The following is a 13,938-nucleotide window of genomic DNA, read 5'->3' on the forward strand; positions in this document are numbered from 1 at the left end:
ATGATCTGAAGGCAGTGAAGAGTGAACTAGTGCAGACAGATGGTGGGAGTGCAGCTCACGTGGAGAGGAAAGGAACTCCACAGGCGCGGCAGGTGCTACGCCTCGACTGTGGCGGTGGCTGCATTTCCCCACACTGTACCCTTAGAATGTGCACATTTATTTTATTGTATATAAGTACTTATTTTGTTGTATGTAAACAAATCTAAATAAATACCTAGATATTTATAGGTATGTATTATTAATTATATTCCTAGGTTTGTTTGAAATAAGGTGTTGGGGCATTATTAGAATACGCACATATAGAACTAAGTTTTTTAAATGGGTCCTTTGAATGGCTTAACCCCCAAACTTGGCCCAAAGATCGAAGTTCATGCTGGGGAAATGGTTATATGTGGATAAAAAAGCAGTTCATTTTGGGTTGATCAGGGAAAAAGCAATGTGTTGCCTGCAATTATATTTTCTCCCTTTCGTTAACTTCTGCAACCCCTCCCATGATCATTTTTGTAACTTGCTCTGTTTTTTCCCCCCTCTTTTTTCTACCAAACCAATCTTTTGTAAGCAAAAAAGAAAATTAGTAACAGACGCAAGCTTATGTTTAATGGTCTAAGACCAAATTTCCTGGACTTAAAACAAACACTTTGTCCCTCAAAGTTTCGCATTCCATTAAGATATAGCTGCCTGCCCTCACTGCAATTCATGAGCCCAAAATAGTTTTAAAAACAAACTGACAGGACGGACATCACAGAGTCACTCATTGCATACTGCTTATTTTTATCATTCAGAGAACAAAAGCTTTCATTTCATAGACATTTTGAGAAAAGTGTTTTTAAAGACTCTAAACTCTATTCTGGTCTCAACAATTTTGTTTTTGTATCTGAAGAGGTACACTAGATTATCAAACAAGGCCTTTTACTATAATTGGCTCTGGTTCAAAGACAAATGTAGAAACCAGAAGGACAAATTGTGAATTCCAGTAGGTAGAACTCACCTGAGGAGAAATGGGTACCTTACTACTAAGTCACAGTACTGGGCTAAATAATTTGAATCCAAAGAAGACTTTTAGTACAAAAATTATTTAACATTCACTTACTGCCCTGATACTTCTAGGGGTAAAAATGTGAAAATTTTCATCACCCCCAGAGCCAACTAAGGACAAACTATTCGATCATTCTTGGTTGCAGTTTCATTCTTGGTTGCAGTTTCTTCATCAGTGAAACATGAAGGCCACGCTCAATGAGTTCTAAAACTACTGAAGTTCACAGTTGCCACCTCTCACATTAGCACGTCTCTGCACCACCCCGGCACACAAGCGGTGGCTCCCCTGCAACAGCTCAGTATGACTTTGGGCTCCAGTCTTAGAATGGCCTGAGTTCAAAACCCGTCTGCTCTACTCACCAGCTTGATGACCTGGGACAAGTTACTCAACTTTCCTGTGCCTCAGCGCCTTCACCTGTGAAATACCTGATAGAGACAATAGCTGAGTGCTCGGCTCACAGAAAGTGCTCGATGAGTGCTGGCAGCCGTTACTGTTGTAAAATGACCAGAGCAGGCCAGCCTGAAACAGGACCTAAAGGGGATCAAACAGGAGCCATCCTGCAACTCCACCCGAGGATAAACTTTTAACCATCAAACCAACAGCCTCTGGAGAATCTGTCATTCCCAGTGCAATCAAATGGCCTTTTAATGAGCTCAAGTTCAGAGGACACATGCACTGTAGAGGCCAGACTTGTGACCTTTAAGGTGCTCCCCAGCCCTGGTATTTAAGATCCGCAGACCCCATCTCACAGTAGGATGCTTATGGTAAGACATATGGCACTGCTGAGAGGCACCCCTAAAGACCTCACTATCCAGCAGTTAACTACAGACCTCAGGGCTAGTCCTGCCCAGCCCTATCTTTCATCATTAACCAATTTTGGATCCCAACTGGGTAACTAAGGACTGTGACTACATTTGCATGTGTCTGTTTATCTAAAATGAAAATGGTATAGCTCACCTGATTAGGGCTTCAGGAAAAGATGACCGTGAGCCCAGCTGGTGTGGCTCAATGGTTGAGCATGAACCTATAAACCAGGAGGTCATGGTTCAATTCCCAGTTGTGGGTTCAATCCCCAGTAGGGGGCATGCAGGAGGCAGCAGATCAGTGATTCTCTCTTATCATTGATTTCTCTCTCTCTCTCTCTTCCTCTCTGAAATATATATCCTATTTAATAAAGAGGTGATATGCAAATTGACCATCACACCCTCACAAGAGGGCTGCCTATGACCAGGCTGGCAGGGGGGTTAGTGAGGGACAACCACACGACTGAACAGCAGGCTGCATGGGATGACCAGGCCAGCGGGGGGGTAGTTGGGGGGGATTAGGCTGGCGGGGGGCAGTTGGGGGCAAGCAGGTCGGCAGGCAGAGTGGTTAGGGGCAATCAGGCAGGCAGGCAGGTGAGCGGTTAGGAGCCAGCAATCCCAGATTGTGAGAGGGATCCCAGATTGGAGAGGGTACAGGTCGGGCTAAGGGACACACCCTCCCCCGGGGCATGAATTTCGTGCACCGGCAGTGGGGAGGCAGTTGGGGGTGACCAGGCCAGCAGGGAGGGGAAGTTGGGGGTGACCAGGTTGGCAGGGGGGGCAGTAAGAGGCAACCACACCAGCGGGGGGACAGTTAGGGGTGGCCAGGCCATGAGGGGGTGCAGTTGGGGGTGACCAGGCCAGCAGGGGGGTCAGTTAGGGATAATCAGGCAGGCAGGCAGTTGAGCAGTTAAGAGCCAGTGGTCCCATATTGTGAGAGGGGTCCTGGATTGGAGAGGGTGCAGGCTGGGCTGAGGGGACCCCCTCTCCCATGCATGAATTTCATGCACCGGACCTCTAGTATATATAAAATGACCATGAAACTCTCCCAGGAAAGAATGCCAATTGCATCCTAATTTATAAATTAGGCAATTTACAAAATAAGATCTAGAGAACTTCTGCAGTTCTTTCTTTTTCATCCTCCTTATGCTCAGGTTCCTTCTTTCTCTTCCTTCCATGATGGGAATAGGGGTCAGCCCGCCATGGCCTGCAGGCCAGGTCCACCCACAGCCTGATTCCATAAATAACGTTTCACTGGAACTCGGTCGCTCCCACTTGTTTACAGACCATCTGTGGGGCTTTTGGCTACAGGGCAGAGCTGAGTGGCTGTGGCCTGAGATCACTTACCACCTGGCGCTTCACAGAAAACGTTTGCTGCCCTGTGGCCCACAGGAAGCTAGCTCACAGGAAGTAGCCCATTATTAGAATAAATAATAATGACTATCACGTCATTCAATATCCAACAAATATTTATGAAATGCCCCTAAGTGCCAGGTTCTGGAAGCATATGACATGGGACCACAAAGGTGAGGGTGTCAGACAGGGCCCCTGCCCCCTGGTGCATGCAGTTTAGTCAGGGAAGACAGAACAAGCACAGCCAACAGTTACTTATTCACATCTAAGCTGAGACCTGGACGTGGATTTCCCGGCTCTGAACTGGCAGGGAACGTGAGGGCTCCTGGATGCCACATGAAATGGGAATGAACTCTAGTATGCTTTCCAGTCTGGGCTTACTCCATCCATCCCACTAGCCTTGCAGTGCAAGGACCGGGGACTGTAATAAAGTTTAAGACACTTGACTATTCCATCTCCAAGCAGGAAAGCCAAGCCAATAATCAATCATAAGTCATGTGCACTTGCTGGAGCCCTGATACCAACACGTGACCGGGAGACAGTTCTTTAACCAGCTCTGAGCCTTTAAGCACAGAAAACCAGCCTCACTGAGTCACACTGACTTTCACACTTGGGAGAAGATTTGATGGAGCATAAACAGATGCCCTGAAGCTCTGGGGCACTTCTGGCTGTCATGTGGGTTTGAAGTTTCCCAGTGCTGCCTGTCAAGATTGAACAAGTGGCTTAAGCATTCGCATGCTCTGCTTCCCAAATCCAGGAAGGCTCGCTAAGCCACGCCAGCATTCTCTGGGAACACAGACCACCCCCCAACCCTGAAAACGGGCAGGTCCTTCCGGAAAAGGTGAGTGCTAAAATAGATGGAGGAAGGAAGTAAGGAGCAGGAAGAAGTGTTGCAGAATAAATGTGTTTTATAAAGTCTTCTTCACACTTTCTAGCTCTGGTTCTTCCTCTGAGCTCTACTGGCTGAATGAGCAGATTTATCCCTCTGTTTAGAGGAAATGGAAGTTCAGGGAGATCGGGCATCTACCTTCAGGTCAGGAGCATGTCAGTGAGAGCCCAGGCCTTAGAAGATGCAGCAACTGTTCCAAAATTATTTGCTTGAGGCCATGCCTACAAAACTGTTCACTTCATGGAGCTGCACAGTCCCACTAAATGTAGGGGATTATCTTTAAAGAGGATCAGTTAACTTAAGGCCAGGAAATGTTCTTGATTTAAATGATACCACCTTGGCAGGCTCCACGGACAATTCCTTCCCCTTTGCCCAGGTGGGTCTGGGTGTCTGGCATGGTCCATGGATTGGCCAGTGTGAGCATCTGGCCGCTGCTCTAAAAACCTTTCGATACCACAGCCAACGGTTACCTCCAACACATCTCCATCAGAATAAAAGAGAAGTCAAAGGAGTCAGAGATCAACTATATTACACCAATTTTCATGACAAGTACCTAATAGTGAAAGGTTCCCTGGATATCCTCCTACTTGGACAAAAAAGGAAGGAGGGAAGAAGGCAGGCAAAGAAGAATTCAAGCATTCTTAAGATGCTTCTATTCTGATAGCAGTTTTAAAAAAATAATTTTGCCAAATGCCTTGAAATAACAGAATAACTTGGGTATATCTCCCAATATGATGAGGAAATATTGAGTTAAAAATAATGATTTTTATTAAAATATATTTTTATTGATTTCAGAGAGGAAGGGAGAGGGAGAGAGAGATAGAAACATCAACGATGAGAAAGAATCACTGATTAGCTGCCTCCTGTATGGCTGGATCGAACCCAGAACCCGGGCATATGCCCTGACCCGGAACCAAACCATGATCTCCTGGTTCATAGGTCGACACTCAACCACTGAGTGGAGGAGTTCCATGCAACTAAAGGGTGCCCCTACAGAACGCAGAGAGAGGAGGTGCTGTAATAGGAGCTTTGCAGGGACTCGGGAGGAGCTGCAAGCGCTGGCAGCCCACAGGAGGTAAACCAGTGGGCCCATATGTGACCACATCTAACCCGTCCTCCCTGACGACGCCTGAGAGAAACCCACAGAAGGTGCAATGAAACCCAATGGGGATTCAGAGTAACCGCCTTGTGCTCCATGTAGGTCAATGGAATTCATGTTTATGTCACCGTAATTTCTGCTTCACACGGGCCCTTATAGAAATACAAAAATAGCCAGAGGGATTCGCTTATAGAAAATTATTTTAGTCTCTTTTATGTTCTATAAGAGACAGAAAACCAAATTACCTAAAATAAGATCCAAGGGTAAGAAGATGATTAGAAGATTCACTGAAAATGTTAAATTACTATTATTTTCTTAATATATTTTTATTGATATTTAGAGAGAAAGGAAGAGGGCGAGAAAGAGAGAGAGAAACATCGATGTGAGAGTGCAACATGGAACAGCTAATCTCCTACTGGGGATTGAGCCCATAACCATGTCATGTGCCCTGACAGGGAATCGAACGAACCGGCAACCTTTCGGTGCATGGGATGACACGCCCAACCAACTGAGCTACACCGGCCAGGGAAAATTACTATTATTTTTAAAACAAGGTGGTCCCACACATTCTTTTGTTGTTAACTTTTAAACCCATGGGAATTATGAGGAAAATCCAAAGTATATATGAGTTCGGACTCATTTACACACATAACTCATCAATTTAAATGAATAAATGAATGCTCAAAAAAATCTCTTTCTTTGAGAGAGATACAGTTTAACAGCTAGAATCCAACTCACAAAGACTTAATTTTAACCAAATATGTTGAACCCATATGGCCCAAAGAACCCCAAAGGGGTGGAGGTAAGTTCTTGGGTGTCCTGGAACACAACTTGGTTTTATCCTGGAATAACACAAGCATGCCAGAGCTAATCAGCTCCTACTCAACCCAAGAAACTAGTAAGAGTCCCTCTACCCACCTAGTTTCCCCACATCTAATATTTTATTTTTGGTTTTCTGATCTAATGATGATGGAAATTCTTCAGTCATCAATTTTTCAGAAAGAAACGATTAAAAAGTCTCACTTACTGAGAAGACAGTGCTAAAAGTGAATGATGACAGACATTTCCAGGACTCTGGTGTGTGTGCATGTGCGTGTGTATGACAAATAAACGAACAGAAGAAGCAGAAATCTCAGTAAGTTAAAGAAGTTAAAAGACAAAGACACACAGTCAGACCAAACAGGATGTCTTGTTTTTCAGGAGCAATTTGGCTGCAAAAATATTTGAAAAAAAACAACAAGCAAGCAAAAGCAGAAAACAAACACACAAAGCACAGCCAGACCAAATAGGATGTCTTGTTTTTCAAGAGCAATTTGGCTGCAAAAATATTTGAAAAAACAACAACAAGCAAGCAAAAGCAGAAAACAAACACACAAAACTCTGAATGCAATACTAGGATGTATAGAGAAAACAATTTGTCACAGTCCTCAAAGTCCTAAGCACTTAATCCAGTGAGATTTTTAACTCAGAGCCATCGCCTAACCAAGAGGAGCACAATCATCGCCCTGTTTAACGTTCCCCCAACCTGCACAGCTCAGTGGCGACTGCCCAGGCACTGCACCAAGGCCTTCATCAGGCTCCAACTAAAGAGCAGAGCTCAGTGTTTGAAGGAAAACTGCCCTGGACAGCAGGGAAATTTAGAAATCAGGCCAGGAAGGACCTTCCCCTTCCATTAACTAAGAGGTGTTACAGAGCTCCTACCGACAGCTCATTCTGCGAGAGTGTGTTGGGTGTTCTTGGACTGAATGCTTAGCTTCCCCATGAACACCTAGCAAAAGAGCCAAACGTGCTATTCTCTCCTCTGACTTTCCTTCTCACTTTTCCACTGGCCAAGGTGTTTGTCAGAGGCTTCCCAACTGAGCCTCAGCTCCTTGCGAGGCATTACCCAGAGAAATCACTACTCTGCTTGGAAGGCCTGCCTTTCTCTCAGCCAAAGGCTAGCATTTCAAAAGACTCACTTGAGAAGGTTGGCTCCTCTGGAGTGCGCAATGTGAATAATTATGGTTATAAGGCATTTGGCAAGTGCTCTAATAATAGAGTTTCAAAAGAATATGTAGATCATGAAACACATTAATAACTCTGAAGCGAGGCAGTAATTCATGCCTGCCATTCTGTACCCACATGCTAAAATGAGTCTGACAGAAAGCATCGCCCATCACTAGCCTTCTGGGCATGTCTGCACCTATTGCTATTATACTTGCTCACTTAGCTATGGGCCGCTGTGTGAGGTGACTCCACAGGTTCAAACTTCAACTTATTATTTAATCCCATCGTGTTCCTTCCTCCTGATTGTTCTAGTCACACTCCTGTCTCTCTTTTACTGTCTTATTCAACTGGTCACCAAGTCCCTAATTGTCACTTGCTTATCTTCCCCTACTCTCCATTACTACTTCTGTCTTAGTTAAGACCTCTACCTCTCTTGCCCAGGTACTAAAATACCTGTTATTTGTCTCCTTGCCTCCAGGTTAGTTCCTAATGAATGTCTCTTGTACTGTTCCTAACAAACTTCTAAAATATAAGTCTTGCAAACAATAAATTCATAAACACACTTGAAAAAAATATAGGTGCATATTTTTTATAATCTTGGAGTGGGAAGAAGCATATCTGAGCATAACATAAAATCTAGAAGGCATAAATATAGTTACTAAAAAAATCTGTAAACTAAAGGACATTATCATCAAAGGTAAAAAAACAACTGGGGGAAGTAGCGGCAACACAGATGGCAGGAGACATGCTAATTTCCTTAACATATAAAGAGTTCTTACGACTCACTAAGAAAAATACCTATCTGTAAATTTGAAATAACATACCAAGTCCATCTCTTCCCCACACTAGGAGAGGAAAAGCTAATGCAAACAATTATAAAGCGTGACTATGGCACGAAGTGTCCTGTAGAGACAGGCAATAAAAAATTGCTTCGATATCACTATTAGCAAACTTGCTTCAAATGCCCTGCCTAGATTCAATGATATCACATGTCAACAATGAGATACCTGTAAACAGTTGAAAAATGCCTCTGGACTCTGTTTCTGCCTTTGGAGCACAATGGAGCATGCTCACACAGAACAAATCATTGCCATAAAGCCGGAAGAGCCTCTTGGCCGGCATCGTTAATGTTTGATCTTCTGAACTCACACAACACCAAACCCCGTCATTCCATGAGCACAGCCATGGGCTTAAGAGGCCAGATGGGACTAACTGGATTTCCCACTTTGACCTGAACTAAGTGAGAGGACGATGTCCCCTGACATAAGGCAGAGGATCAGCAGAGCGACATTGCTGGCAGAACTACCACAAGGACACCGAGTCTACTCAGGCAGCTGATCACCCGACAGCCAGGGACGACACGCAGGTACACAGGTGACTCATTTTTCAAAGGAAAGCTCAGAGGAGGTGGTAAAGCTGCTGTACCCTCAGGAAGAGACACATTCTGTAGGAAAGTAAATAATTCAAGATGCCGATGGAGCTCTTCATGGGAACCTGGAGCACAGGGCAGCTCAACTGCTGCAAGACGACGAGGAAGCCTCTGATACAGAAGGCCTGGATGGACAGCACGAGTGTCCGTCCGCCAAAACAAAACTTAAAAATGAAGCTGGGACTAATCCCTGGAGTGCAATCAGGAGTAAATGTGGGGGAAACAAAGGAGCTTAACCCAACCAAACAGGACTACACCTTGAAAATGTCACCAATGATTTCCCCGCCTTGAAAATGCAGGGCTGTACCGAAGGACTGGCATCAGAATTCCACCACCACCCGACATGGATGGTCAATGTCAGGTAAGTGACATTGTTCCTTGAACTGTCTTTAGTTAGTAAACACTTAACTCACCATGTTGTTGAGATTTATGCCAGAGAAATGAATTCAGTTTTCTAAACAGCCTTAAAAAAAGGAAGTTGTATTTTTACATTTCTGACCTGTATAATGGATTTGCAGAAATCCTAACCCTGACCGATGGTTTCTCAAAACCCATTTGCCTTTGGTGAAATTAACACAATATTCTCCCAATAATCTGGAGGCACGGGAAGCCGCTGTTTATTTCATTCTGGGCAGACACGGGCTCAGTGATTTTTTGGCAACGAGAGTCACATATGCAGATATATGATGTGGTCCTTCAGGTGGCCCAGGTCAGAAGGTCAGAATAAACATTACTGAAATAATACCCAATAACTTTGGCTTAATCTCTGGCAGACCTAGGAGGCCCAACGGCTTATGTGCTAAATTACAAAACCCCAAAGGTACACAGCACAAAACCTACTTAAAATTAACACGATTCTTTGTTCAGGCCCCTAGGTTTTGAAAATACCAACGTTGGGATGGATAAACATGGAGACTCACTCTGGGAAGCGTACAGGCCCTCCACGGCTCTGTCTTCATGGCCGTCATACTCCCTGCTGGACAGCTGCCTGTTGGCAGTCTCCAGTCGATCTGTGCACAGAGAGAAAAGGATTATGAAGAAATGTGTATGGATCTAAGTCGTCATCAACTGAGAAATGACGGGGGAGCCAAGAGCTGGGTATGAAAAGATGCTCAGGCAGGAGCCCCAAACTGAACAACTTTTGGGGAGGAACAATACATCCCAAAATGTCAAAAGAAGTCTTCAGATGCCACACTGTGCCTTCATGCAATGGAATGCCAAGATGCGCACCAGCAGGGGGCAGCTAAGAACAGATTCCAAGAAAAACCACTTTGCTGCCTATAAATAAACCTCTGATTTGAAGTCCTTGCAAAGGGTTGACTCCTTGGCCCCAAACCCAGCCCTAGTCTAACCCTGACCATGAGCCCTCCGTTTTAGCCCACAAATGCTACCTGTATCTTAGAACAACAATTAAATAACAAAAAAGGACAAAATGACCCAATGGATTAAGATTCTACACAGTTAGTTCTACATTTGCTCAAAGCACCTGGCAAATTTTCATTTATTCCATTAAATAATTCGGCTTAACAGGTCTTCATTGAATGTACACGATATGCAAGATAGAGATTTGTAATAGTAGAAAAAGTAGGATCTAGAGATTACATACAAGGCAACTGAAAAATGGCTTGGCTGATTGAAAGTTAAGTTAAATTTTATGCATTGAGTTATTCTGTAGGTTGGAGGTTGCCAAAACCCTGTAGCAGGTGACTCCTAGTTTTGGGGAAGTATATACATATACTAGAGGCCCCATGCACGAAATTCGTGCAAGAGTACGCCTTTCTTCCCCCAGCTGCCGGCACCGGCAGGCACCTGGGACCTGGGTTTCCCTGGTTTCATCCGAAGGCTGTCCGGTCTAATTAGCATATTACGCTTTTATTATTATAGATACACATCTGTCGGCCTATTGGCCTTTATTTTTCCACCAGAGGGACACGTCTAGTCTGTCTTCTATACTATACCAAGCAAGTGTTCAGCTTTGGCTTTTACAGCATGCTACCAAATGACTCAGCATGTGTGGGAAGAGCTGTGCATCTAACACTCTTTTCAAAGTTGCCACTCACATAGTCACAAGTCACAAGTCACAGTCAGTACTTTTCAAGCCAGAAGCAGCTACACACCCACTCCCTCACTTTGCATATAGGCTGTCACTTCTCAGGCTCGGTGCTGAAACCTACACCCTACAAGGCAGAAAGGAACAATTCCGCTCTCTGAGAGCCCTTTCCCAGGTGGCTGGAATTTCCAAGGTTATCTCACACAGTTGGGACCTGAAGTCAGGCTGTTGATCACAGAGCGCTTTGGGACAGAGAGAAAACATGAACGGAAGCTGACGTGCCTCGGAGGTCCCTGTTGAAGTCGTAAAGTCTTCGAATCTCGCCCTCCAGTTTGTTTCTCATCGCCTTGTCCAGTGACTCTCGCTTGGTGGTGGACTTGACCAGACTCTCATAGGCTTCCGAAATCCTCTGAAGTTCTTTTTCAAACTACAAGAAAGAAGTGACATGAAAGTGGGACTCTGACATTCCCATCGGTGCCTGAGTTACACCAACTCTTTAAAAAAATGTTTATATTGATTTCAGAGAGAGGAAGGGAGACAGAGAGAGACAGAGATAGAAACGTCAATGATGAGAGAGAATCATTGATCAGCTGCCTCATGCACACCCCTTACTGGGGATCGAGCCCACAACCTGGGCATATGCCCTGACTAGGATTTGAACCGTGACCTCCTGGTTCATAGGTCAACGCTCAACCACTGAGACACACTGGCTCGGTCTACACTGCCTCTTTGACATTCCAAGTGTGAAAGCTGTATCTTCAATGTGGCCTTTTCTGCATCTCAAGTTTCATGTCTACCAAATGGTGTAATCAATTTCACCCCCACCCCCGTCTGCCTTCTGAGGGCTACATTAGGGTCCTGCAAATAGCAGACTCACAAGTCTGGGTGGACCATCTGATGTCACCTTGGAAAAATCTCTCTGTACCAATTCCAGAAAGGGTGAATTTAAACACAACTTAAGCCTCTTATATTTTGTACAGCAATTTACAACTATTACTAGAGGCCTGGTACACGGATCTGTGCACCGGTGGGGTTATTGATTTCAGAGAGAGGAAGGGAGACAGAGAGAGACAGAGATAGAAACGTCAATGATGAGAGAGAATCATTGATCAGCTGCCTCATGCACACCCCTTACTGGGGATCAAGCCCACAACCTGGGCATATGCCCTGACTAGGATTTGAACCGTGACCTCCTGGTTCATAGGTCAACGCTCAACCACTGAGACACACTGGCTCGGTCTACACTGCCTCTTTGACATTCCAAGTGTGAAAGCTGTATCTTCAATGTGGCCTTTTCTGCATCTCAAGTTTCATGTCTACCAAATGGTGTAATCAATTTCACCCCCACCCCCGTCTGCCTTCTGAGGGCTACATTAGGGTCCCACAAATAGCAGACTCACAAGTCTGGGTGGACCATCTGATGTCACCTTGGAAAAATCTCTCTGTACCAATTCCAGAAAGGGTGAATTTAAACACAACTTAAGCCTCTTATATTTTGTACAGCAATTTACAACTATTACTAGAGGCCTGGTACACGGATCTGTGCACCGGTGGGGTTCCTCAGCCTGGCCTGTGCCCTCTTGCAATCTGGGACCCCTCGAGGGATGTAGTAGTGTGTGAAGCAGCAGGCAGCAGGAGAGGAGCCCCAGCCAGGGCCAAGTGCCACGCCACTCCTGCTCACCTGGGCCCCGCTGTGCCTGCTGCCACTCAGTAGTGCTGCCGAGTAGGCGGGAGAGGCTTGTGCCAGCGCAGCTGCGCTAGCCAGCCATGAGCCCAGTGTCTGGTGTCTATCGGTCAGCTGAGCGGCGCTCCCACTGTGGGAGCGCACTGACCACCAGGGGGCAGCTCCTGCATTGAGCGTTTGCCCCCTGGTGGTCAGTACATGTCATAGTTACTGGCCGGTCGTCTAGTGGTTTAGGGTTTTATATATATATAGATTATTATTCCCAGTTAACATAAGGGAAAATATTAAATACAGAACAACTAAAGGACCACAACTGGAACCCAAATTTCCAGACTCCAAGTACAGTGCTCATCCAGAAAACTTCCTTTTATGTTCCCATCCCCAAAGGAACATAAAACCCACTTGAGGAGATTCTGCTTTACTTAGCATTTTTACTTCTTTTCCTATGAAACTATCTATATAAAGGATTAATGGACTTGAAGCTAATTATAAACAAATGTACCACAGACAATCTCTTTGTATGAAGGAATTGAAAAATATGGGATTAAACCATTTTTTTGTTGTTGCTCTTTTTTTATATTTCACTAAATCAAGAGCTGTAACTGGGAAAGCATTTAATCTGCGGCATAAATAAATCTATAAGAGGTAGCTCTAACTGTGGTAACAGGAGTTTAACTTACTAGTGAGTTTCTGAAGTAGCTATCAATAAATCCCGTTTTAGTGTTGTGTGACCTAAATAAATGCCAGAGAAAGGATAAAGAGTGCCTGCAAACACAGAACCTTGATGTATTGCTAAAAGTCGGAACCAGAGGCAAGGCAGGCAGGGTTGAGAGCACTGGCGTCCCTCATTGGGCACCAAGAGACTTGCACCATGTTTTTGGTCTCCACTGGAGAGCTATGTCACCATGAGGCAGGCACCCCAATTGCCCTGATCAGAAGTCCCTGCTGAGGTTCCTATAAACAAAACATATCTTAACAGGTGTTCACTGTATACTCACTGTGTGTCTGGGTGCCAAGGATACCTGGTCTTAGGAACTCAATGTCTAGAGATGGCCTGCACCCAGACACATCCACTTCAGTAAAGCAAAGTCATAAGGGGTGTGGTGGTGTAATGCTATGATGGAGCTGGGCGGCAAGGTCATTTTGCAGGGCTGAGAGGAGTTTCTTTAGATAAAATTTCAGAGAAAATGCCATTGAAAATGAGTCTTGAGGGATGAATAGGGATTTGCCAAGCGGAAAAGAAAAGGCCAAAGGGCGTTGGCATCCCAGGCAGAAGACAGGACCTGAGCCAAGGCCAAGCCATGAAAGTGCATGTCTCTGATGAGCGTGAGGGGCAAGTGGTAGGAGCCAGGGCCAAGTGGAAGGACTTTGTGGGCCAGGGAGAATTATGGGAGGACACACACCCATATAAGCAGAAGGGCAGCATGGTCTTAACTGAGGTTTTACAGAGATAAATTAAGGATGGGGTTGGAGAGTGGGGGTGGGGAGACAAGGCAGGAGAAAAGAAGTCCAAGGAAGAAGCTAATGTAAACAGCTCAGTGACTGATGACAAAGCGTGAACTAGGGTAACTATAGGGTGTCCCAAAATTCACGCAAGATTTGAATTTTG

General features: G+C 45.0%; 1 protein-coding gene across 3 annotated transcripts in view; it reads right to left on the bottom strand.

The window, feature by feature from the left end:
* Positions 1–13,938, bottom strand: part of AMOTL1 (angiomotin like 1) — a 148,794-nt gene that overhangs the window by 28,293 nt on the left and 106,563 nt on the right. For all 3 annotated transcript variants that reach the window (XM_005883056.2, XM_005883058.2, XM_005883057.2), the window contains 2 exons: positions 10,928–11,072; positions 9,516–9,605 (listed from right to left, as the gene is read on the bottom strand). In XM_005883056.2, the coding sequence (XP_005883118.2) occupies positions 9,516–9,605; positions 10,928–11,072 (235 nt within the window). The remainder of the gene's footprint in view (positions 1–9,515; positions 9,606–10,927; positions 11,073–13,938) is intronic.

The sequence above is a fragment of the Myotis brandtii genome, unplaced genomic scaffold, assembly GCF_000412655.1.
Source record: "Myotis brandtii unplaced genomic scaffold, ASM41265v1 scaffold76, whole genome shotgun sequence".
Taxonomy (NCBI): domain Eukaryota; kingdom Metazoa; phylum Chordata; class Mammalia; order Chiroptera; family Vespertilionidae; genus Myotis; species Myotis brandtii.